The following is a 25506-nucleotide window of genomic DNA, read 5'->3' as shown; positions in this document are numbered from 1 at the left end:
AAATGTTCTCCTGAAATGCCATGAACTCAGTCCTTTTACTGTCAATTCGTTATATAATTGAACAATAATGATTTGTTTTTTGAGGCAAGTGAAACTGAATTAATGTTAACCTATTACAAATGGATCTAAAATGTATTATTACAGAATCAGCCAGAAAAGAACATTAGTAATGGTCTATGAAAAATCATTTGAATGAGAAATATCAATACTTTAAAAAATGTAGAACACTGCAAAGAACAACTTATTCCAAAGTGGGTCACAGATGAAGCAATGCACAAAGTCACTGGCTGGTGAGTAGCAGAGCCCAGGATTACGCTCTCTAGACTGAAAACTCTACCTCCACCCCAGAGTGGGCTCAGCCCAGCCTGGAGCCCATCCAGCAGGAACGCCCTGGTCATTGGTGGCCTCCTCCCTCAATCTCTCTCTCTCTCTCTCTCACACACACACACACACACACACACACATGCATGCTATCCAGGGCTAAAGTCACAATTCCTCTTCTAATCAGGGAACTTATGTGACAAAGCCTCACCCATCCTGACTCTGGGAAGAAGACCCTAGTTCTGGCTCCCAGCTGGGAGGAAGGTGTCTAGATCCCAGCCTGTGCCTGTGGTCCCTGGGCTCAGCTGGCTCAGTTTCCCCATCTGTGCAGTGATGGTGTGGTAAACGCTGCACCTGAAGAAGCCCATGAAACCCTGAGTCAGAGATTCTTAATTCATATGTGTTAGTAAAGCTAACGACCATTCGTATGTGTTAGTAAAATCTGCAAAAGTAAGCTACTTTAACTACAAATGGTGAAGACCGCTGTCTTCCCATTCTTTTACCTCATCTGTTAGCGTTGATGCAACTGTGGTACTTTTAGGATCCAAGGAGAAGTTGGGTTAGAGACACGTACATTAATTTCAGCTCAGTGGGACATAGTTATGTGGTTTTCAGTTGGTTTCATGTATAGTGAAGTTACTGCCAGCCATTCTGGTTTAGAAATAGTTTCCAAAATACTCCTACCATGCACTGTGCCAACTCATCTGACATTGTGACACAGAGGTGTAGGCAGAGGCTGTGCTGCAATACAAGAAGAATAAGGTAGAGGAAGATAAACAAGGTCTGAAACATACAGACCAAAACTAGCCTGTGGAAAATTCGTCCAAACAGACACATGAAATCCTAAGTGGAAAGTACAATCTTGTTGAAATATGATCAAAACATAAGTCTCCTGAAAGAGATGTTTTCAGTCATGGCTTAAATGCTTTTTTTCCTTTATTTGATGGGAATTTCAAGAAATAGAAGTTATCATATTCCTGTACTACAAGCAGCTAGCACATCTAGATAGCTCAGAGAGGAGAGAAACTGGTTAGAGGTTGTAACAGATTTTATTTTTCTAAAGATGATTGCAACAATGTCTCCTGTCCTCATGCTCTTGCCCCTCCCTCATCAAGAGGTGGACACAGATTCCCTTTCTCTTGGACCTTTTGGGCTGGAGCCGCTAACTAATAGGATGTGAGGAACTTGACGCTTCTTGACTCTGAGGTTAGGTAACAAAAGGCGATGTAGCTTCTCCTTGATGGCTGGAAAACTCCCACTGAGAGCCACCATGACAGATGTCCCAGTCCCTGAGGCTCCGTGCTGTGAGGAAGCCAGGCCATGTGGAGAGGTCAAGAGTCCTCATCCCCAAGTCCTCCCAGTCCAGGGCATGGGGATGCATAAGCCTTCAGGTGATTCCAGCCCAGCTACTGAGTCACCCCCAGCCTGTGCCCTTTCTGAATTTTTGACCCACGGAAACTATGAGCCTAATAAAGGGGTTACTGTGTTATGTCATTGAGTTTGGGGTGGTCTGTTACATAGCCATAGTAACTAAATCAGAGCTTTTCTCAAATTTGCTAACAATCCTAAAGTTTTACATGGCATTGTCAATGAAGAGCTGTGAAGCAGAAGGAGACTACAAATAATTAACTATTAATATCAATAATTTAAAAAACCAAATTTCGTTCATCCAGGCTGGGGGAAGATTTCTTTCTATTTGATCTAAAGAAGATGATTTTACAAAATTTTCCTCCCATCACATGAAGGGTTAATACTATCAAGGTGCCTCATCACTGTTGCTGTTGACCTTGATCATCTTGCTGAGATAATGTTTGTCTATCTTCTCTCGTGTAATTTACTTTATTCCCACTTTTCATACTGTCCTTTTTGGAACTAAGTCACTAAGCCTAGCCCACACTTAAGAAGTGGGAGTTATATTCCATCTCCTTTAGAGGGGAGTATCTATATAAATCATTTGGAATTCTTCTGCATTGAAGATTGATTTGCCTCTCTCCCTCACTGACTTATTTAATTCAATCATTTATTTACACCTGTGTGAACTTATGGATATTTATTTATGCTTTGGGTTATAAATACTATGTTAGTTATTTTGTTGCTCAAATTTATATGTATATGTAATATATATTAAAAATATTACAGGGGCTTCCCTGATGGCACAGTGGTTGAGAGTCCGCCTGCCGATGCAGGGAACGCGGGTTCGTGCCCCGGTCCAGGAAGATCCCACATGCTGCGGAGCGGCTGGACCCGTGAGCCATGGCCGCTGAGCCTGTGCGCCCGGAGCCTGTGCTCCGCAACGGGAGAGGCCACAACGGTGAGAGGCCCGCGTACCAAAAAAAAAAAAAATTACATATGTATATATAAACCTGTGTGTGTATAATATATATTATATATTAATATATATTAATCCATGTATGTACACATATCCATAATTATTTCTACATGCATCTATCAGTATCTATATTAAGTTAAACATAAGTTCATACTCATAGAGTCTCTAGCTCTAACCCAGTACCTTGTACTTCATTCTTGTCATCTGGGATTTTTCAAAAAATGAATTAATAATTAAAAATCTAACAACAACAAACATAAAACTCAAGACCCAGATTGTTTGATGACAAGTCTTACCAAGAATTCAAGGAATAGACACAATTTTAAAAGTGCATTTGAAAGGCACCAAGAAAAACAAAAAAACCCCCCAAAACAGGAAAGACGTTCCTAGATAGAAAGCCTCCATATCTAAAGATGTCAATTCTTTCCAAAAATAACCTATACATTTAATGACATTCCAGATGAAATCCCAGAAGGGTTTTCAATGAAATTTGACAAGCTGAATCTAAAATATATATAGAGAAGGTCAAAAATCAATAATAGCCAAGACAATTCTAAAGAACAGGAAGGGGATTTGCTTTACTATAAATTAACTATAGCTGAGTCTTGGTGCAGGAGTAGACAACTGGACAAATACAACAGATTATGGAGCCAAGAAACAGATCCACACATATTTGGAAAATTGTTAGATGAGAAAATTGGCAGTGTAGATCAGAGGGGACAGAACTATTCATTAAATGGTGCTGGCAAAAGCATAATTTAGGTCTTATATTTAAAAGTAAAGAGTTTGATATTTACAACATCAGAATAAAAAGGGATTTCTTAAGCAAGAAACAAAAACCACAGACCATAAAGGAAAACAATCATATACTCAATTACATTAAAATGTAATTAAAATACAAAACTTCTTTTTTTTTTTTTTTTTTTTTTTGCGGTATGCGTGCTTTCACTGTTGTGGCCTCTCCCGTTGCGGAGCACAGGCTCCGGACGCACAGGCTCAGCGGCCATGGCTCACGGGCCCAGCCGCTCCGCGGCACGTGGGATCTTCCCGGACCGGGACACGAACCCATGTCCCCCGCATCGGCAGGCGGACTCTCAACCACTGTGCCACCAGGGAAGCCCCAAAACTTCTTTTTAATAAACGACACCTTCCAAAGTTGAAAAAATAAGCTACAGACTGAGGGAAGATATTTGCAATACATTTAGTCAAAAAAGTATTGGAATCAAAAAATATCTTTAGACATTAACAAATCAGTCAGAAACAAAAAAAGAACTGAATAGAGAAAATGGGCAGAGTATATAACAGGCACATCACAGAAGAGCAAACGAGAATAGCCAAGAAACACACAAAAAATACGTGCAACTTCACTAGTATTCAGGGAAATGCAAATTAAATTCACAATAAGATACTACTTCATACACATCAGATTTGCAAACATTCAAAAATCCTACAAGATTTTTAAATGATGAAGTAAATTAAGCATTTTTCCTTCTCCCCTTGGAAGTCTTCCAAAAGCAACATGAGAAAATAATAACAGAAGCACAAACTCCACCTCCGATAAAACTAAAAGACATTTGAATCCCAACCCACAAAATATCTGGAAGGACTGCCAAAAGTAATGAAGATCAAGCAGTAGGGGCAGGTAGAGAAGCAAGGATGCAGGCGATGCCTGAGCTCAGAGACAGTTCAGAGCGTACATACCAAGGTGCAGAACACACCCTGAATTGCAGAGCCAAAATAAGGAATGGGGTGCATGGGCTTGTGGCAGGAACTTCCCTGGGATTGGTTTAGTTATGAGAAATATAGGAGGCAGGGCTGACTGATAAATCCCAGAGACAAGTCCCTTGAACACGAAGCTGAGTATTCCAACACCTGAGCAGACCCACAGCTGCCTATCTCCTTTGGCTGCATAATGGTGAAGTAAAGGAACCCATCATGCTCACTACCCTAAGACATAAAGATGGTTCCTGTTGAGGCACTAGTTGCTCAGGCCTCTCCTTGAGCCTTGAGATTAACTTTCTGTAAATAGTTTGTATCTGTTATTAGGGTTCCCCAGAGAAACAGAACTAATGGGTTGTGTGTATGTATGTATATATATATATATATATATAAAGTGAATTATTATAAGGGATTGGCTCATGCAATTATGGAGGCTGACAAGTCCACAAACTGCAGAGTGGAGACCCAAGAGAGCCAATGATGCTCATGAAGTCTGAGGCAGCTGGCTGAAGAATTCCCTCTCACTTGTGGAAGCCAGTCTCTTTGTTGCAGCCAGGCCTTCAACTGATTGGATGAGGCCTACCCACATTATGAAGGACAATCTGCTTTACTCAAATTTAAATGCTAATCTCATCCAAAAACACTCTCCAAGTTGACACATAAAATTAACCATCACAGTGTCCTGGGTTTGGTTCCTTAGAAGCAGAGCCTGAGGCAGGGATTTGGATGTACTTGTTTTATAGAGGAAATCCTCTCAGGAGACTAGCAGTGAGGGGAATCAGGGCAGGAAAAGTAGCTAAACAGCTCTAAGCTGCAGTCTAGCTTCAGGACGATCCTTTGGAGACTTCTGCAGCACAAATGACACCAGATTGTTTCCATTTTGAAGCAAGGGGCCTGGTTCTCTGAACTTCTGTGTCTGTTGGGTGTTGACTGTGGGCTACCCTAGAGTTGGGGGTATGAGTGAGAACATCACTTCCTTGGGTGGGTGGTTAATTTTATGTGTTAATTTGGCCGGGCTATGGCGCCCACTTGTTTGGTCAAACGCTAGTTTAGATGTTGATATGAAGATATTTTGTAGATGTAACTAATTTATAAGCAGTTGACTTTGAATAAAGGAGTATTGTGGGTGGGCCTCGTTCAATCAGTTGAAGAGCAAAAACTGAATTTTCCCAAAGAAGCAGGAATTCTGCCAGAGACTGGAACATCAACTCTTGCCAGAGTTTCCAGCCTAATGGCCCCTCTACAAATTTCAGACTTGTCAGACCCCACAATCACATGCGCCAATTCCCAGATCCCCTCCTCCTGCCGCCCTCTCCAACTGGTTTTGTTTCTCTGGAGAAGCCTCACTGACACAGCAGGTAAGGGGGCTTTTATTCAGCCAAAGGTAAATCTCTGGAGGAGTTACCTGTGAACCGTTAGCAACTAACCATTCCAGCAGCTGGAGGATGGGTGCACTGGTCTGATAAAGAGAATCTGGGTAGGGCACCAATAGCATCCACTACAGTCCATCTCCTGCACCACTCAGATCCACTTGCTTCCCACATTAAATTCATTCAATCCAGGAACAGCTTTTCCATGATTCTTGTTGGTCACAATTTCTGGGGACACATACAAGAGAAGAGTTAGTGGAATACAGCTTGTGCTGCTACCATTGGTCCCACATCTGTAGCTGATACTGTCATCTTCCTCCTCTACCCCCCATTCTAGGTCCTCCTCCCCCCGAGCCAGCACTTTTGCTGGTCCAAGCAGCTCTCATGGTGGGGTGTCCTAGACCCTCATCCCTAAGGGATCTGGAGTTCGGGTTACCACGCTATTATCAGACCATGGTTGCTACAATTGCCCATTTTACAGTTAAAACTTTGTGTGAGAAAATCAAGGATCATCTGATGCCAAGCATATTCCTCCCTGCTCTCGTTCTATAGCAGCAGCCCTAGCTCCTGACGATCAGAACCAATTACCCCTACCAGTATGGTAAGTCATTCCTTTCTTTGCCTGCTGGTCTATCAGCATAAGGAGCCCAAAGTGACAAGGCAGCAGCCATAGTTTTAAGTTTAGTGTGACCCATTGTGTCCCCATATAGAAGCTCCCTGGCCTGGGAGAGCTGGGAAGAGCAGCCCAGGGAGGGGTGTGGCTGTACCCAGCACAGATTGGGTTAAATCTCCAGCCCTTAGAGGGACAGAGTGTGGCACCCAAAGTCTCTGGCAGCCTCCTTCACCCCTAACCCCCGCTGTGTCAGGGAGCCTTGAGGTCCGCAGCATGGTACTGTGGTCCCATGGGTACAACAAGCTGTCAAAGTCTTTCCCCTGGGACACCATGTGGGAAAAAGAACAACGTGAGGAGAAGTCAAAAGAGTTTACTGCCCTGGACACCTGCCTCGGGGAGAAGAGGAGGAGGTTAGGAGCAAGTCACAGAAGCCCCCCACGAGGCCTCCAGGTCGGGCACAGGCTGGCCTTCATGTTTGGAACTGGAAATACCTGGGGGCTGGTCCCTACCTGAGAATCCAAGGGGTCCATTGCTGTTTATCGTCCTTTCCCAGGAGTAAGGAGAACGTCATTGGTTCTATGGTCCATCATTATAACTGTTCACTGACACCCACTCTTAACCCGTTTGCCCATCTCCTGCTTCATTACACTCACTGGGGAACAGTCAATCCTGGTGGAATCCAACTCGTGGACCACTTGGCACCTGCACTCACTTTAACCCCATGACCAGGAGCCTCAAGTGGGTCCCTGCGTTGCCCAGCAGGCCTAGCCCCTGTCCTTAGTCCCTTCCCCTCTGCCACTCCAATAACTTGGTCATACTTTCTCCACCATCCATAAACCTCTAAAACCTCCTCCAAACTCTCAGCTGATGACCTTGATTCCTATTGCTAATTGCTTCTGTTACCTATACTGTCTCCAATTTTTCTCCCCTTGTTTTCTTGAACCAGTCAGGTTTCTCTCCCACTGCTCTACCAAACTGCTCTTGTCAAGACCTCCAGTCAAAGCCCGTGGCTAGTCCAGTGATGAGTTCTCAGTCCTCACCTTACTTGACGTCTCAGCAGCATGTGACACAGGTGACGGTGTTTTCCTTGAAATGTTTTCTTCCCCTGGCTTCCTGGACAGCACACTAACCTGGTATTTCTCCTCCTACGCCACCCACTCCTTCTCAGTCACCTTTGCTGCTTCTTCCCACCTTCCTGACCTCTCCAGACCTACATCAGTCCACACAGCAAACAGGTTCCAGAAGAGTCTGGATGCCCAGCCTACTCTCCAGCTGCTGTTTTTCCCACCCACCCTATTCCTGCAGCCTTGGGCTCCTCCCAGCCCATAGAAAGGTACCTGCACGGGGGTGATGTCCTCTGGGGCAGCTGGAAACATCAGGACCTCAGGCTGGCGCAGGCCATGGCAGCAAGTCCCTGGCCATGCTGTCCCTCAGTGAAAGGGGATCTTGGGTCCTGGGGCCCCACGCTGCCTCTCACCCCTGAATTCACTGAGGGACAGCTGCTTGTCTGATGGGAAGCTGCTTGTCCAGACACAGCTCAGGACTAGATTCCGAAAACCGGGCATAGTCTGGGAGTGAGAGAAGGAGCCTCCAGACAGTGGCACTGTCACATGCAGGCCCCTCCGTAGCAGCATATGGGGCATCAGGGGGACTTGAGAAGGCAGCCTGCCCGCAGCAGTTCTTGCTCAGAGGAAGGCACAGATCAGGAAAGGGGGGTGCAAAGGAGGCATCTAGGCTAAGGTCATCAGGGGCTTCCACTGAGCCTGAAACTTTGCAGGTACCCCTGGGAGCCACTTGCCAGCCTGGTGAGGGCAGGGAAAGGGGCTTGTGTGAAGGCTGTGGCCTCAGCTGTTGATCCCAGCAGGTAATGCAAGAATGTCATGTCTGAGGAAGGCCAGGTGGTCTCTTAAGCTTGTACTTCCCACCCCCTCATGTCACAGTACTCCTATGCTGCCACGTCACTGACCTGAATCACTAGGGTAAATGGACAAGTCTGCAGGGAACTGGAGGAGGATGGCCAAGAGGGCTCCAAACGCCCCAGGCCCTTCCAGGCACCTTGAGGGCTGGGGAACTCGATGTCTCATTCAGGAATATCAGAGAACAGCAGCCACTGGCTGGGAAGACCTGCCCTTGGCTACTGGTTCACTCTGCCCCTCCCCTCCCGCCCTCGCTCCCTGGATGGTGGCAGTAACAATCCCACAGGGACGGGCCTTAAATCTGCCCAGCTTAGCAAGGCAAGGATCTGTTAGGAGATCAGGGCTCCACCCTCTAGGTGGCTCCCACACTGAGGGCTTTTTCCTCACCTCTTGGATGTCAGCCAGCACCACCAGAAACCTCTGGTACAGCTAATAAAAAAAAGAGCACACACACGTGCACACAGGGACACACGAAGATGGACCACCTCCTCCCATGCCAGGAGGAAGGAGGGAGAAGGGGAAGATTCATGGAGCAAAGACAAGGAGTGAGTCCTGTCAAATGTCCCCAGAAGGCCAGGTCCTTCCCCTGGCCTAGGGGAGGGTTGGGGCCTAGGGACAGGTCACTCTGGCCAGCATTACCAGCCAGCCCTACCCCCAGCAAGGTGGCAGCAACAAGCCCAGGGCTGAGCCAGGTTGCTCTGAACGTACCTGGCAGGAGGCGGGGAACGATGAGGACCAAATCATTTAGGACCAGGCAAGAAGTCACTTCTCTGCAGCTCAGAGCCATCAACACCCCTTAGAAAAGAGCAACCAGCAAGTACTGAGAGCACGCAGCACGCCAGCCACTGTGCTCAGCGTGTCACACACCTTGTCTCATTTCACCCTCATGGCTCCCTGTAAGTGGCCTCTGAGAGCCATAGTGAGGCCAGCAGCTCTCAAACCAAGAGACTCCTTACCCTTGCAAGTGTCAGAGTCAACTTGTCCCGTGGAAGAGTGGACCTCAGTTCTGATTGATGGTGCATTTGGGGACTAAAAAATATATTGGTGATCAAAAAACTCAGATATTGTTAATAGAATGTTATGGAACAATGATTCCTAACTTTTTCTATTATTTAGGATATGCAGTTGCTGATTTAACCTAAGTTATTTTTTAAAAAGACACATTCAGAAAATGTACTGTGTAACTGAAAATTGTTAATTTTTTTAAAATGCTGAGAAGTGATTTCAGCCTGTCCTCTGTCTTTCATCTTGAAACTGGAATTCTCCTAATATTTTACTTACCCCCCGCAGCACCAAACCCATCAGATATAAATACAGATTAATAATTTCATAACATCACTTCAAGGCTCTGAAGTTCTCTAGAACTGCATCCCTTCGGCCTCCTCCCCAAGTCCCACACTGCCACCTGAAGGTCACCGCGCCATTGCACGGCCAGTGACCTGACCAGGAGCCATCACAGCCCAACCCTCTCAGACATGAGATGACAATCAAGAATTACCAAATATATAAAGAAGGTAAAGCCCATGAAGGAGAGGCAACCTACCCCAAGGAAACTGTTCACGTAACAATCAGGAAAATGCCATGAAATGCACATATTAACACCATCTGAGGGAAGTGGTGAAGCATTTCCATGCAATGAAAACAAGTAGTTTTGGAAGATCCTATTAGGGAACTTAAACAGGGAAATGTGACAGTCAAAAGTTAAACAAAACCCCCCAAAAGATGGATAGAGAAGCAGGCTGGACACAGGTGGAGTATATATTTGTGAACCAAAAAATCATGCAAAGAAAATCCCCAGAATGCAGCACAAATGAAAAACATAGAATGTGTAAAAGGAAAGTTTAGGGATACAGAGAATCGATTCATACATTTCAATATCCATTTAATAGGAATCCAGAAAGAGAATGAAGAAGAGTAGTGTTTTGATACAATTGGTAGATAATTCCTTAGAGCTTCAAAAAGACATGAATCTCAAAATCGAAAGAGGTCACTGATTTTTTTTAAGTTCCCAGTTTAGAAAAATCATAGTGAAACTTTTGAAAATCGAAGACAAAGAGAAAACCCTAAAAATTAGGTAAAGATAAATTACCTACAACGGGATGAGAATTCAGCTGACATCAGGCTGCCCATTGGCAATATGCAATGCAAAGAGGCATTAAAATCTGAGTAGGGGCTTCCCTGGTGGCACAGTGGTTGAGAGTCCGCCTGCCGATGCAGGGGACACGGGTTCGTGCCCCGGTCTGGGAAGATCCCACGTGCCGCGGAGCTGCTGGGCCTGTGAGCCATGGCCGCTGAGCCTGCGCGTCTGGAGCCTGTGCTCCGCAACGGGAGAGGCCACAACAGTGAGAGGCCCGCGTACCGCAAAAAAAAAAAAAAAAAAAAATCTGAGTAGATGTAAGCCTGAACCAAGAATCCTACCCTAATCCAGACTATTATAAGTCAGGGCAAGAAAAGACAATTCCAGACATATCAGGTCTCAGAAGGTTTACATTCCACAGATCCTCCACTATAGAACTATTCAATTTTGCACTCCAACAAAAAGAAAGATAAACCCAAAAGGAAGACAGCAGGTCAAAGGATAAAGACTCATAAAAGATGTGTAAACACCAGCTAACCAGATAGCCTATCTCAAGAGCAATTGTCCCCAGTGAGCAGGCATGAGAGAACCAAGCTACCCCGATCCCACGCCAGCCAAAAGCGCCGGCCTGTTAGAAGCCCAGCTCCCTCAGCGGCCCCCCCTCCCCAGTTCATGTCCAGCTGGAGGCCTGGGGTCCCAGGCCAGGCTGGAGGCACAGGCTGGGATCTAGACACCTTCCTCCCAGCTGGGAGCCAGAACTAGGGTCTTCTTCCCAGAGTCAGGATGGGTGAGGCTTTGTCACATAAGTTCCCTGATTAGAAGAGGAATTGTGACTTTAGCCCTGGAGAGCATGCGTGTGTGTGTGTGTGTGTGTGTGTGTGTGTGTGTGTGTGTGTGTGTGTGTGTGAGAGAGAGAGAGAGAGAGAGAGAGAGAGAGAGAGAGAGAGAGAGAGAGAGAGAGAGAGAGAGAGAGAGATTGATTGATTGAGGGAGGGGCTGTAGTCAAAGAGAGCTCTCCTGGCAGTGAGTAATGAGTATGGCAGCCGGGCCAGTGAAGGGCCCCAGGTGGCTCAGCGCTGGGTGGGGTGTGGGTGAGAAGAGGCCGCAGAGGCGCTAGCCAGAGGGAGAGGGCCTGAAGACCTCCACACTAAGCCCAGTCAGGGTGGATCTCCTTCCCACACACCTAAAATCTGCCCATGCTGGAGAGGCTCCAGGTATTCGGAAGGTCCCGGGTGGGTCAGAAGAAATGATAAACAGATCCTCCAGAGAGAGAAACAGATCCCCCAGATCGGTGGGGTACATCTGTGGAAAAGGCAGGAACCTGGGCCTCTGAGTTCCCAGCCAGGCTTCCTCTATCTCTGCCCATCCCTGGCAGCTGACAGGCCCCCACTAGGAACACGAACACACACGCAGGTTCACGTTCACTCCGCCCTTGATAAATGGATACGCCCTCTAGACACACACATTTAGCTTCTGGGAAGGGTGAGACTATTTGCACGAGGTGGCAGCTGTACCCCTGATAAGAGAATGTGACCCAAGTTTAAAGAGTGAAGATGAGTAATTAGCAGGGGGACCCACCAGCTGGAGCCCAGCCAGGAGGGGATATCATCCCACAGGGTCCACCACCCCTCCCTCTACCAAGCCCTGGTCCGGAGCCCACAGTCCCTCCTCTGTCCCAGTCTCCTGACTCCAGCCCGGGTCAGCCTCCAGCCCTGTCCCCAGCCTGTTTCTGGCCCAGAGCCAGCTGGAGGGCCTGCCGCACAGTCTCCACGTTGTTCAGAACGTTGTATCGACTCAGGGCCACCAGCCGCTCAAACTCCTGGGGCTCGTAGGTGAAGTTCATCATGCCATAAGGGGTGTCTGGCCCATTGATGACAAAGTCCCCACAGGCTTTCTCCTCATCCGTCTGTCGTTCCACACCTGCAGTGGGACGGGGAGAGAGTCTGGGCTAGGGCACTCTGTGGCTAGGAGCTGCCAGTCCAGAAACCCCCCTTCCCTAGAGCATCTGGCTGGTCTGTGGGCTCTGCCTGGGGCCACATCTCAGCTCTCTCGCCCACCGGGAGGAGCCGGGCCAGTGTGCATGCCGAGTCCAGGAAGCAGTGGCCAGCTCGGGGCCTCCAGGAGGTACACTGTCCTGGGTCCAGCACCCCATCACCACCCCAGGGCTCCGTGGGCCAGACCCAGACCTTCCCCTCACCTGGGGCCAGGTGTGTGCGGAAGGTACGGTTGACCAGGGGGAAGTGCAGCACGATGGGTGAGCGCGGGTCCTCGGCCTTGGCAAACAGGTAGCATTCACGGGGCTCCTTCAAGTCCTCAGGGGGCACCTCAGTGCTGGGGAAGGAGATGCCTCGGTCCAGGCAGTACTTCTCTGTCATCTGTAAGACCTGGGCAGACACCCAGCCCTGTGAGCTTCCGGCCCTGCCTGAGGCGCCCTGGACTCACGCTGGCCCAGGCTTCAACGCCAGCCCTGTCTCCCAGCAGCCGAGTGACTACAGGCAGCAAGAAGAGAACCCGCATCTGGGCGTGCAACCTGTCCATCACCCCACAAGCCTCGAGGGAGCCACTGACAGAGACTCCCTGGAGGGACCCTGATGGCTCTGCTGTTACCATAGCAACAAAGGGACAGCAAACCTGAACCCAGGCCCAGATAGGAGCAAGGAATCCTATCAGGAACAGCAGCGTCCAGAACAGGGGTCTTCTCTTCACCGGGATAAAGTCTCCCGAGGACTCCCTCTGGCCTCCTCTCCTGAACCCCACTCTCCTCCATCACCTCAGCAGTCCTCCCCTTCCAGCTGGGGAGACCAATGCTGCTAGCGGTGATCGCAAGGTGCCTGCCCAGGCCCTTCTCGACACCCAGCCAGGCTGCCTTGGCAAGGACCCCCCACCCCGCACCGTACCTCAAAAGGGGCATCCAGGGAATAGTCGAAGGACAGAATGAGATCCACGGCTCTCTGCGGTTGCAGGCTCAGCGGGAACGGAGAGTTGATGGCAAAGCCTCCATCCACCAGGTACAGACAGTCCCGCATGGGAGTGAGCTGGTTGGGGAAGGCGTCCGGGTGCGAATCTGCGAGAAGACAAATGCTTGCTCTCTGCAGCAGCCCTCTTCTCTGCGCACTGGGAATGCCCCACTGTTGAGAGTTCTCCTCTTCCTACAGCCACGGGGTCTCCCACCGCAGCCCCCGGCCTGCCTTAGCACAGTCATCACAGTCCTTCCCCCACTAGCCCCTGGGCAGCAGGAGCCCCCCCCACCCAGCCCCCAGGTCAAAAGGTAGCACTGGCCCCAGGGAGCCAGAGGCACAGGCAACAGGCGGGACCCCGCCCAGAGCAGCACCCACCTTTCCAAGCCAAAAACTCCCTGCCAGACACATAGTCCTTGTGCAGGCAGAGGCCCTGGGTGAAGTTCGAGTTCTGGGCTGAGGTGAAGCGGTAGGTGAATATGTCCAGCACAGCCTGGGAGAAGGGCCCTTGCGGGGTGAAGAGCCTGGTTTGCAGCCTCGCTGGGTCATGCAGCTGGAGCTTCTGGCGGTCGTCTAGGTGGGGGTGGGATGGTGAAATACCGTGAGAAGCCCTCCTTTGTCCAGCGGTCCTCACATCTCAGGGGAGCCCCTCTGTCTCCTCCCCACGTCTCTCCTCCTTCCCCACCCCGCCTCCTGGGTCTCTGACCACTGCTTCCCCGAACCCCTTTTAAATGACTTTTTCTTTCATGTTCCCCACGTTTTGAAAGTTGACATGCACGTATTAAAAAAGTTGAAAGTTGACATTGCATGTATTAAACAACATCACCTACCCTTAAAGTTGCATATGCAACTTACAACCAGAATTTCACCCATTAAACACCCACTGAACAGTTACCATGTGCTGTGGTGGCCACTGTGCTGGGCACAGGGATGCAGAAGTGAACAGGGCCTGACCCTGGCCCTCCAGGGCTCACGGCCTATTTAGGGGAGAATCTAAAGAGGTAATAAATGGTGACAGTGTCCCGAGGTAAGGACAACATGGGATGTGCCTACGGTTCTAGGGAACCTTGGTGGTCAGACCCTCGATCAGCCTGGAGGGATGGACTGGAACAGAGACGTCCCCTGACAAAATGATGTCTGAGCTGAACTTTAAGAACTGAGCAAAAGTTATCCAGGGAAGAAAAGTGGGAAAGGTATTCTATGCAGCAGGGGCTGAAGGGGAGCTCTGAGGTGGGGGGACAGAGTGTCAACCAGATACCCAGTGGCCCTGGGCTGAGTTGATCTAATGGGAGCCCAAGCGGAGAATTAAAGGCACAGGTTTATCACGGAGCACTCACAACTCCCACTAGGTTTTCTGACATGGGTTCCCCACCCCTTAGCCTCTCTGTAGACCTCTGGGCATCCAGAGACCCTAAGCTAGAAGTCATTTTCTCAATATTTCTCTGAACCGAGTAGGACATCCAAGTCCTTCACTGCCTCCTCCCACATTGCTCATGCTTCTGCCAGGGCCCTGCTGCTGGAAAGAGGTATTGCGGGGGCTGGCAGGGGGGAGGGGAGGTTTGGGGGAGCAGGCTCTCTGCCCTCACCTGTGATGTTTACACTGCCTCTGCACCTCTGTAGGAAGCCGAGGTCCCAGCCGGCGGTCTTCAGGAAGATCTCATCCAGGCTGGCTGCAAACGCGCTGCCCCATATACCTAAGGAGAAAAGCAAAGTCCCCGGCCCTCACAAGTCCTCCACCGGCATCACCAACTCAGGGCCTGGCGCCTGCCCTGTCCCCTTGTCCCCAGGCCTCTGGCCTAGACTCACCCTGCAGGTAGCAAATCCGGGGCTCGGGGCGGAGCTGCAGCAGTCGCCCCATGAAGAACTCTGAGCTAAAGAGCTCAGTGGGAACATAAGCGCCATACTTGGGTAAGCCGACCTCATGGGGGGTGAACTCGCACCACTCTGGGGGCGCAAAGAGGAGGGAATGTCACCAGGGGCTTCCCACCAGGACCCCATGCTTCCCCTGAGCCCTTGTGACTTAGCAGGTATCTCTGCCTTGTCAAGAGCAGGAGGCAGCAAGCCCACTGTGCTCCAAGGCTCCCACCTGTGCCCTGACAGCCCTGGCCTCTACATCCTCACACTGACCATTGCTCCCACCGGCTTCCTAGGTTCCCACGCCCAGGCACCTGCAAAGTCTTCCCCACTGATGTTGCTGCGGACGTTGACACTGGCGTAGATGGGGTAAGGGTTCTGGCCCTGGCTGACCGCCTCCTGCTGGTCAGACAGCTTGGCAGGATTTTCCTGGTCAGGAAAGAAGGGAGGCCACTTGGCCTTTAGGGAGTTCCCTTTCCCCACCCCCATGGCCTGAGGCTCAGCACCCTGCAGGTGTGGCGTGCCCACGAGACTTTGGTTGCTAAGGCCAGGGCTCTAGAGACAACTCTCTAAGGGACAGGCTTTGGGCTGCAGCAGAGGTGAGGCCACATGGGGTTCGTGCAATTCCAGGGGCTTTGGACCCCCTTCCCTCCCATTCAAGAAAGCCTATCAGAACCCAAGGGAGTCAAGTGACATTTTTAAAAGAATAACTGGGGCTTCCCTGGTGGTGCAGTGGTTGGGAGTCCGCCTGCCGATGCAGGGGACGCGGGTTCGTGCCCCGGTCCGGGAAGATCCCACATGCCGCGGAGCGGCTGGGCCCATGAGCCAGGGCCGCTGGGCCTGCGCGTCCGGAGCCTGTGCTCCGCAACGGGAGAGGCCACGGCAGTGAGAGGCCAAAAAAAAGGAATAACTGAAAATCCAATCTACTTTCTTTGAAAAACTAAATCACTAGAAAACATGTATTCTTTTCTTAGACATCACATTCATAACTGATAGCCACACACCAGTGGGCCAGGCCCCGCCGGGCCCCAGGGCTGAGAACCTCGCTCAGCTCTAATCTCATCTCCCGATGCATGCTGGGCCTGCAGTTCTAGGAGAAGCCACCAGGTGGCGAGAATCATGTCTGCTTGGCCGTCGGGCTGGAGTGGCATTCTGCCTCAGCAGGAGGTTGAAATCATTTGGGACCCTTTCAAAGCACACTTGTACTAGGGCTCGACCCCTCACCAATCAAAACCAGTATCTCTGGAAGTGAGACCTAGGCATGGTGTTTTTGGAAAGCTGTACAGGTGATTCTAATATGCAGACAGACCTGAGAACAGCAGACCAGCCTCTCCCTCCCAGGGAAAGCGAGATGAAGCGTGTCAGCCCGCCCAGAGATCCCACCCCTTGCCCCCAGGGAGCTCAGACTTAAAGGATAGCTTTGCAAATCTCAGATCTTAGCCTAATGGGTAAGGCAGAACTAAGTGCTGGTGGACAGGAGCCATGTTCATCTATTACCTGTTCTTCTCTTACCTCCTGGTATAGGAAATATTCAATAAGAAGCCCCCAGAGGTCGATGAGGGAAGCGCTGTGGCCACTGCTTTCCCGGATCCCCAGTTCCTGGGCATAGTACTGTAGGCGTTCCATGGACATTAACCCCATCTTACTGCTGCAGACCCGCGCCTGGGCGCGCTCAATAGGGCCCTTCAAGGCCACCTGGGACCAGGCTGGGTCCTTGTAGAGTGTGGAGATGCACCTGGGCATGGAGGGAATTAGGAGCGTGGGAGCACAGTAAGGGGAGAGAGGGATACAGGTGTCTCTGAGTCACCCCTCCTCCCCCATCCCTTGCACCCACTGGCCTGCACCACCCACTCAGAGGGCCCTGGGGACTCAGTCCCTTACTGCCCTTCCTGACCCCTTTGGATCCCCGCCCCTCCCCACCAGATCACCAGGTCATACCTCTGCCTCTTCAGGGCTCTCCTTTTTTTTTTGCCCTGCCCCTACCTCACTTACCAGGTGGACCCAGAGACTCCGCTCAGATAGGTCACAGTGTCCAGGACGCCGAGCTCCTGTAGCCCGGCCAGGCTGCCATAGAGGGAAGACATGGCTCGGGTTCCACCTCCCGAACCCAACACAGCCACCACAGGCACCTGGGCACAATAATAATCATGATAACATCTACCCCCACTATTGTTCATATATTATTGCTTAGCATATCAGATATTGGTCTAAGAGCCCAACTTGTATCATCTCTTTCAGTCTTCAAAGAAACCCAATGGCATCCCCATTTTACAGGTGAGGAAACTGAGGCACAGGAAGTTAGATAATGTGCCCACGATCATACCATCAGTAAGTAATAGGCTGTCAGACTGAAGCAGTATAACCTCAGAGATGGCTCTTAACGTTGTATCAGGAAAGTATGTACCTGGGAGGTATATTGGATTCACTCAAAACAGCTAAAGCAGGGTTTCTCAACCTTGGCACTGTTGGTAATTTTGGACCAGATAATTCTTTATTGTGAGGAACTGTCCTGTGCATTATAGGATGTTTGGCAGCATTCCTGACCTTCACCAGGCAGATACCAGTAGCATCCCTCTCCCCTCCCCTAGTTGTGGCAATGTCTCTAGACAGTGACAAATGTCCCCTAGGTGGGTGGGGGGATGAGATTGCTCCCAGCTGAGAACCACAGAACTGAAGTGACAAAGACCAGCAGGCAGCCTGACCTGCCCCAGACACGGGATGTCCCCAGATGTCTCTTCAGGATCAGAGGTTCCTGGTGGGATCAGACTAGAAGCTGTTGGGCTGCTCAGCTTTTCTACGAAGGTTTGGTTCATTCCACCCCAGACTTCCGGTTCCTTTCCCTGTCCTTCCTTTCTTCCCCTGTCTCGAAAAAAATGCTCCCTGGCCATTGCCCCACAAGGTCACTGTCCCTCCAGAGCTCTGGAGGAGACAGAGCTCCCTGAAGGCAGGTCTGTGCCCTCTCTACCCTCCACCCACAGAGCGGAGATGGGGCACAGAGCAGGCATTACCAGACGAGCGGTAGGCTTGCTCAGCTTGTCAGCACTGGGCACAGGCTATGTCTCCTTAGACATCTGCAGCCAGAAGGAAGCCATCAGCCTGTTCCTGATTTACCACAGGTCTCCCCCTCAGCACTGCCTTTCCTCCTGCCTCCACTTCCAAATCCCTTTGTCCTGTTATGGACTGAATTGTGTCCTCCCCAAATTCATATGTGGGAGCCCCCATGTGACTCTCTTTGGAGAAAGAGTCTATACAGAGGTAATATAGGTTATGTGAGGTCATAAGGGTGGGGCCTTAATCCCATAGGACTGGTGTCCTTGTAAGAAGAGGAAGAGAGAGAGAGATTCCCACAAACCCCTGCACGTGCACAGAGGAAAGGCTGTGTGAGGACACAGCAAGAAGGTGGCCGTCTACCAGTCAGAAAGAGGCCTTGTCAGATAACGACTCTGACGGCACCTTGATCTTGAACTTCCAGCCTCCACGTGAGAAAATAAATGTCTGTTGTTTGAGCCACCCAGTCTGTGGCGTTCTGTTATGGCAGCCTGAGCAGACTAATACACCTCCCTTGGCTGGGGCCGTTCAGCCCTCGTTCATATGGGGGTCACATGACTCTCCCGACTGTGCCCATCAGCTCAGGCAAACGGGCCTGCCCCCTTCTTCCTCTGGTCCCCGCACTTCCTCAACGCTTCCTGTCACCTCTTAGACACACAGTCCTCTCAAGGAAGAGGTTGGATTTGGTCCCAGCAACTCTGGTGTCTGGCTCCTCCATTCCATACCTGGTTACTGTCGGGAGCCTGGCTCAATCCCAGCACCTGCTGTAGGGCCTTGGATACGACGTGCTTCCTCTTATCCAGAAACTCCTGTTCCCCGTCACAGAGGTCGAAGCCAAGACGCAGGTCCAGGTCCCCAGAGCTGCCTCAGAGGGGGTGGGGGTGGGGTATTGGGTGACTGTTCAGTGGAGAGCCTCCGGCCAAACCCATTTTCACGGGAGCAGACAGATGCACATTCCGTGGAACCTCCCAGAAAGATGCCACAGGACCCAGTCACCCCCAACGCCCGCTGAGCCGTAGGCAGAAGAGTCTCCGCGCCGCTCACCTCACTTCTGCCTTCACACTCATAGCCACCTCCTGGCCCTGGAAGAGACAACAGCCCATCCCTGAGCGCACTGAGAGGGACTCTCATTTGCAGCCCCGGTTGCTCTGGTAATTCAGGCCCAGGTGTGGACACCATGGCTGGCCTGATTTGACCCCCTCCCCCAGACCTTTTGTGGGGGTCACAGAGCAGGCAGGGGCCCCTCAGGCACCCAGACGGAGCCTTACCTCGCCGAGGGCCACGACATGCTGCTGCTCCCGACCTAGGGCCAGAGAGGAGAGCAGGATGCCCGCCTCGCCCAGCTTGCTGGTCTGGACCTCCAGCTCAGCACTTGGGCCGCTCTACAGAGAAGAAAACACCCAGGAAAAGGGGCCTCGTCCAGGCTGGATGGATTCTGTCGTCTGCGCCTTCCCAGGCTCCGTCACTCACCTGCAGGGCCGTGGGCTTCTCTCCCAGCTCCACCTCCAGCCTGGAACTGAGCACTGGGTTTACGTGGAAGGTGAACGTGGCTGGGAGGCCTGCCTCCAGGGGAGGCTGCAGGGGCAAGAGCTGGGGCTTCTCGTAGGCCCCGGGCACTGCCAGCCGAATCTGCCTGGAGCCTGGGAGCAGAGGGCCTAGGTGAGTGCCAGGTGAGGGGGTGAGAGTGGGGGGTGCGTGGCCCGTGACGGTAGCACGCCGAGCAGCAAGTCCCCTTTCCTTCCCCTTGGAAGTGCCAACTCATCGCCCTGCCCACTCTCTGGCAATGGGCCCTACAGACATCATGAAGGACACTCGGGGTCCTATAACCTGCTCCGGTCAGAGCTGGGAGCCTGGGATGGGGACGGCACACACAGTGCTCAGGGAAGGGCCCCTGTCCGGAGCTTATGGGGTGAGGATTTTGAGATTATTATATTAAGTATATAAAATATAATTCTATAATTACCATATTATAATGATCATATATTAATTATTACATTAATTACCAGTTTTCAACTGGTAGTTCCCCCTCTCTTGCTCCATTCAAGCCCTGTGCTCATTGCCTTGGGGGAGGTTTGTGGCCAGAGAGAAAACAAACAGGCTGCACGTTGTTTCCAAAGCATAAGCCCTTGGGAGAACATAGAGGGTTTGCAGGGGATGTAAAAGGAAGAAGTGGGTTCGTGGCACAGGGACGGTAGGCTTGGGGAAGCGGAGGAGAGCCAGCCCCGGCCTGGTGAGGCCAGCTGTGGGGAGGCAGAGGGAGGCCTGTGGGCCCAGGAGCAGCGGGGCCCACCCTGTTCCTGTAGCTTTCTGGAGAGCAGGCAAGACCCCAGAGAGAAATGGCTACACATGACACCCAGGAAGAGGGGACCCCAGACAGACCCACGAAAGAGCCCCTAACGCCTCAGGAACCGACGTCCAAATGGAATCCCTGTCCCTACATGCCCTCCTTAGCACTAAATGAGACCGGGGGACTTGACATGACCAGGGGTGGGAGGGAATTAGAGAAAATAAGGAAAGTGATCCTTCTCTCATATCACGGTTTACAAACTGAGATTGATAAGGGCTGTTCACTGTCAGAGACAACAGAAGCTGTGGTGGGGAGAGCAGATGGGCCCCGGGTGTCACAGACCTGGGCCTGGGCCTGGCTCTACCGCTTACTGGCTGTGTGACCTTAACAAAGTTTCTTCTTTGAGCCTCAGTCTCATGAATTAAAGGAGGATAATGACTGTACCTACGTTACGAGGTTGTTATGAGGATTAAAAGATGAAACACTGTAAAATGCTTAGACCAGTGCCTGACTCATAGTAAGTGCGCCATGTTACCTGGGCACGACTCAGCCCGTAGGCTCAGACTCCCAGTGTCGGAGAGGACCTTAGCTGTCATGCAGCCTCCGCTCCCCTCCCAAAGCTGGCACCCCTCCCGAGTGGCTGTCCCCTGTGGCAGACTGCCATGGCCCCAGTTCTTCACTTCTGGAGTTCTCACTCTTTGCCATGTGGCCTTGCTTTCTCTCACTAAAGAGCCTGGCTATATTCCTTGCCCTCCAACTTAGAGTCAGCCTTGTGCTTGTTTTGGTTAACAAAATGTTAGTGAGGGCTGTGATGTGACCAAAGGCTCGAAAAGCACTTGCTCATCCGGCCATGCGCTTTTGTACCTCTGCCAGTGTCTTAAGAACATGCCCAGGCTTGTACGCTGGCCACAGGAGGTGGATGAGGGACATGGGAGCAGAGCCAGGTCACTCCACCAAGCCCAGCCTAGATCAGCCATGCCCCAGCTGACCACCAGATGTGTCTGCCACTGAGATTTTGTGGGTGTCTTTTGTACAGCAGTAGTTGAACCGATACAGCCTCTGTGCTTGAATACTCCCAGGGATGGAAATTTACTGCTTCTGGAGGCAATCCATGTCATCCTTGGTCAGCTTTCAGCAGTGAAAAATTAAGAACTTTCTGCCCCAGACCCATCTTCTTGAAACCAGCAGTCCCCAATCCCCCAGGAGAGAAGGCAAGACCCAAGGCCCCTGACCAGACTCACCATACTCTTGATGTGGGGCTGTCCCATCTCCCCTGAGGGTACCCTGGATTCTCAGACAGGGCTGAGCCTGAGGAAAGCAGAGGCCTGTGGGAGCCAGACAGTCCACAGGGCCCTGCACAGGGCCTGAACCAGGATGGAGGGAGGGAAGGGTATCTGGGGCAGGGTCGAGCTAACATCCTTCCCAGGGCCTGTGCCTTACGAGCAGGGGTCTTCTGTCACAGCCACCCCCACCCCAGGACTCAGAGGAAGTGGTCCCTGGTGGGAAAGGGGGAGGAGATGAGGGGCCCTGACGGTGGCTCCTTGGCCAACTCAGAAGCCAGGTGAGCAGTGTGCTGTGCACAGGTGGAAAGCCTGGCTTCTGGGCTATTCCATCAGGTGGGAGGCAAGGTGCCCCTTTGTCCCTGGAGGTGCCTCCCCAGCACATCTCCCCTCTGAGGAGGGGTTGAGTGTCCTTCATGCAAGTGGGCATGATGGGCTCAGTCGTGGACTCCCCAGTCCCCCGTCCCCCAGCCCTGGGCAGCCCCAAGCTGGCCACCCCTACTCACCACCAGGACCCCATTGGTGATGACTTCAGACGCCGGCACCTGGCTACAAAGGATGAGGGGCTTATGGGACGCCTGAATCCCTCAAGATGGCTATTACTATAATAATGTAACCAGAGCAGCTGGAAGAGCCTGGGGAGCACGGCAGGTTTGTGGGTAGGGGTGGGCATCAAGGTCAGGACATCCCCTCTCAGGCCAGGCCAACGCAGGACCTGGTGGCTGACAGCTGGGAGCTTTGGGTGGGTCTCAGAGTAAATGGGAGGGTACAGGCTCCACCTGGACTCACCTGTCCTCCAAAAGAAATTCCACCTGCAGCTCTTGTGAATCCTACATGGAGGGAGCAAGGGAGCGCCAGTTTTCAGAGGTCCCAGAGCCTCAGGACCTTCCCCTCCCACCCCTGGTTCTGCTCAGCTCCAGCGACTAGAAGGCCAGATTGATGCTGGGGCTGCTCGTGGGCACAGGACAGGGTAGCAACATCGCCACTAGGAGCTCCATCTGTTCAAGGCTGTGGACAGGCGCTGTTCTAGACACTGAGGATTCGGCAGTGACCGAGACACACAAAGCCCCTGCCTTCAAGGAGCCCACGTGTTGGCTTCCCTCAGGGAAGGCGTGCTTGTGGGAAAGCTTTGTGGGGTCATTGCTGCAGGGTGGAGGAGGGTCTGTCTTGGAGGTTGGGCCTGTGCTGATGGGGAGCCCCCCGTGCCAGGGCCTCTTCTCCCGGTACTGGGCTCGTGGCTGGCGCAGGTGGAACCGCTCACCTGGTGGCTGAGTGGGAAGGTGTGTCTGCGCGGTTGGTGGGGCTTGAGGCTCCTCAGGTCAAACAACAGCAGGGAGAGCTGGTCACTGTCCAGGACGTCCTTGTCGTAGAGGGTGAGCTCCAGGACGTTCTGGGGGCAGGGCAGGAGGCAGGGGGGCCTGAGGCAGGGCGGAGGGCAGGCACCTGGGAGGAGCCCTCTCCCTCCGCAGCCCCAGCCCCTCGCTGGCCCTCACCTTCACGGCGCTGTGGACCCGGTAGTGGAAGGTTTCGTTCCATTCGGGGTCACGGCAGTTGGCTACCACCCTTGTCTGGGCCGGGCTGGGGGACGCTGTGTGCAGACACAGCTGCACGTAGCAGTCTGCTTTGGACACTGTAGGTGGGATGGGGAGGGTTCCTCAGCCTCTAGCTCTTACGGCTGGAAAGGTTGCCTGGAGGAGACTGGGGCTGGACGGGAAGGGGCAGAGGAGGCTGCCCGCATAGCAGGGTGGGGCGGGGAGAGATACCGGAGAGCCCATGTCCTTGACTCCGTCTCCACCAGTTACACCTCCTATTCAACTGAATGGAGATCCTGCTGCAGCCAATTCAAAAGGTCATGTGACAGCGCAGAGCACTGAGTCATTCCCAGAAAGGGCCTGATTCAGGAAACAAGGTCCCGCCCAGCGTGAGCACTGGCGTGGAAACCCCTAGAGAGAGACGGTAACTTGTGGCGGCAGCAGGCCTCACACGCTCACCCAGGCTGGCAACCTCCACGAGCCAGCCTCAGGGAGGAGGTGGTGGTCTGCACACTGCCTTCCCCTCCAGCTCCCGCAACCTGCCCCGGGCTGTGGCCCGGGCTCCCTCACCAGAGAGCCCTCCATCCGCTCCACTCTAAACACACATGCATGCTTCAGGCCAGCCCCTGTTGAGCTCTGGGGAGGCCCCAGGGAGAGGAAGGGAGAAAGCATGAAATTGGGGGTCACTCACACAGGTCTGCGCCCCGGATATTTCTGGCCCTCAGCACCTTCACCTGGAGGTCATAGTATGGGTGGGTCTCCCGCTGAAAGGACAGAACTCCGGGGACTCAGTTCCAGGAAGCCGGGTGTGAGGCCTGACCTCCCTGCCGTGGTGCCCACCCAGGGCTTCCCTTGTCCCATCGCAGGGCGGCAGCCTGGCCCAGGGTCACTGACGTCACTGTGCCAGGGACCCAGGAGGCCTCGACAGAGCAAGCGCTGGGAGCTGAGTGTGTTGGTGATGAACCTGACCTTGGAATCAGTCAGGCTGGGATCAAATCTAAGCTGCACTGTGGACTAGCTAACTGGCCTTGGGCAAGAGACTCGATTTCCCTGTGCTTTAGTTTCTCTGTCTCGAAAGTGGGGGTTATGACGATAATCTCACAGGGTTGTAGCGAGTTTTAAACGAGAAATCGTACAAACTGCCTGGCATAAGTGCTTAATACGTGGAGCCATTTTCACTAATTATGTTTATTATGAACCACGAACGTGCAGCCCCCCTGCCTACAGTGCTGGGGCTGTAGCTTGAGAGTCAAAGTGAGAGCTGGAGAGACGTGCTTAAGAAGATTAAGTATCAAAAGAGAAAACTGTGATGGACCCCACCCACTAGCTCCTAACAAAGGCTAGAAGACGGCCCAAGAGGGTGCGGGCAGGTAAAGGGAAACCAAGAGTCACCCAGCGGGTACCGGTCTGATGAGTCGCTAAGGAGACGGCAGCTCGGGCTCAGGAGAGATAACAGTAGACTGCCGCCTCCTGGGAGTGAGACTATCTCCTCCAGATCCCAGAGAGTGCCTCATTCCCCCCACTCCCTCAACCCCCAAACCCCATTCTACAGCCAGGCTAGGGCTTACCGGGCTAAAGCCAATCAGCTGCAAGTGTCACATGGCTTCCATTTCCTAACCGGGGGTGATTAACTTCAAGATTATTATTATTTGGCCAAGCTCTCTAAGCTCTACCAGGTAATCTGGAGCAAATCGGTCCTGGCCCAGATCAAAATGCATTCCCAGGGCTGGCCCCAGTCTCCACAGGGCCCTGTGCGCCCAGGACTCCTCCTGTCCACACAACCTGCCCCCCCCCCCGGGGAGATCAGGTACTTTACCCACCACCGCCTCCACTGGGGTTCCCTCTTCTGTCTCTTCTGCAGCAACACCGCACCCACGAGGGACAGCTCCTTGCCTGTCAGCCACCTGGGCCACAGCGCCCAGAGCATGGCCGGGCAGCCTGGCTCCCGGCAGGAAGCCCTGCCTGCGCTCCTCTGGCTACACTGGCTGCCGGCTCAGGTCTGACAGGTAGCTGGAGTGGGGAGGGTGGAGCAGGCTGCTCTGCTGAGGACTCACAGCTGAGGCTGGAGGTGGGGTTTGACGAGCTCCAGGAAGTGACTGGAGCCCAGTGTCCTCTAGCAGGAGGGACTTTAGACCCTCTCAAAGAGGATGAGGAACTGGCACTCCGGTTCCCAAACCTAGACCCTGGTTATCATGGCGCTGCT

At 52.2% G+C, this 25506-nt stretch overlaps 1 protein-coding gene across 1 annotated transcript; it reads right to left on the bottom strand.

Annotated features, from left to right (window-relative positions):
- Nucleotides 1-11950: 11950 nt before the first annotated feature.
- On the bottom strand, nt 11951-25230 carry PLA2G4F (phospholipase A2 group IVF). Its single transcript, XM_030843028.3, has 20 exons — nt 25120-25230; nt 23995-24067; nt 23265-23401; nt 23033-23161; nt 22561-22601; nt 22278-22320; nt 21733-21799; nt 19675-19844; nt 19473-19586; nt 19249-19286; nt 18930-19065; nt 17149-17285; nt 16669-16891; nt 15471-15585; nt 15109-15246; nt 14889-14996; nt 13681-13875; nt 13243-13409; nt 12543-12729; nt 11951-12265 (listed from the first exon to the last, which is right to left on the bottom strand). Exons 1-20 carry the CDS (start codon nt 25228-25230, stop codon nt 12045-12047), a joined length of 2550 nt encoding a protein of 849 aa, XP_030698888.2. The 3' UTR covers nt 11951-12044.
- Between the last annotated feature and the right edge of the window lie 276 nt (nt 25231-25506).

Source organism: Globicephala melas, chromosome 2, assembly GCF_963455315.2.
Source record: "Globicephala melas chromosome 2, mGloMel1.2, whole genome shotgun sequence".
NCBI lineage: Eukaryota > Metazoa > Chordata > Mammalia > Artiodactyla > Delphinidae > Globicephala > Globicephala melas.
The sequence above is the reverse complement of the archived record's forward strand: the minus strand, read 5'-3'. Positions and strand labels throughout refer to the sequence as shown.

Bases quoted from the DNA above. Each gene is read 5' to 3' on its own strand.
- PLA2G4F (XM_030843028.3), bottom strand. From the start codon at position 25,230: ATGCTCTGGGCGCTGTGGCCCAGGTGGCTGACAGGCAAGGAGCTGTCC. The intron at 19,845-21,732 runs GTGAGTCTGGTC...CTCTGCTCCCAG, and splicing joins AGCCCCACATCAAGAGTATG to GCTCCAGGCAGATTCGGCTG. The intron at 13,876-14,888 runs GTGAGGGCAGAG...ACCCCCACCTAG, and splicing joins AGGCAGTGTAAACATCACAG to ACGACCGCCAGAAGCTCCAG.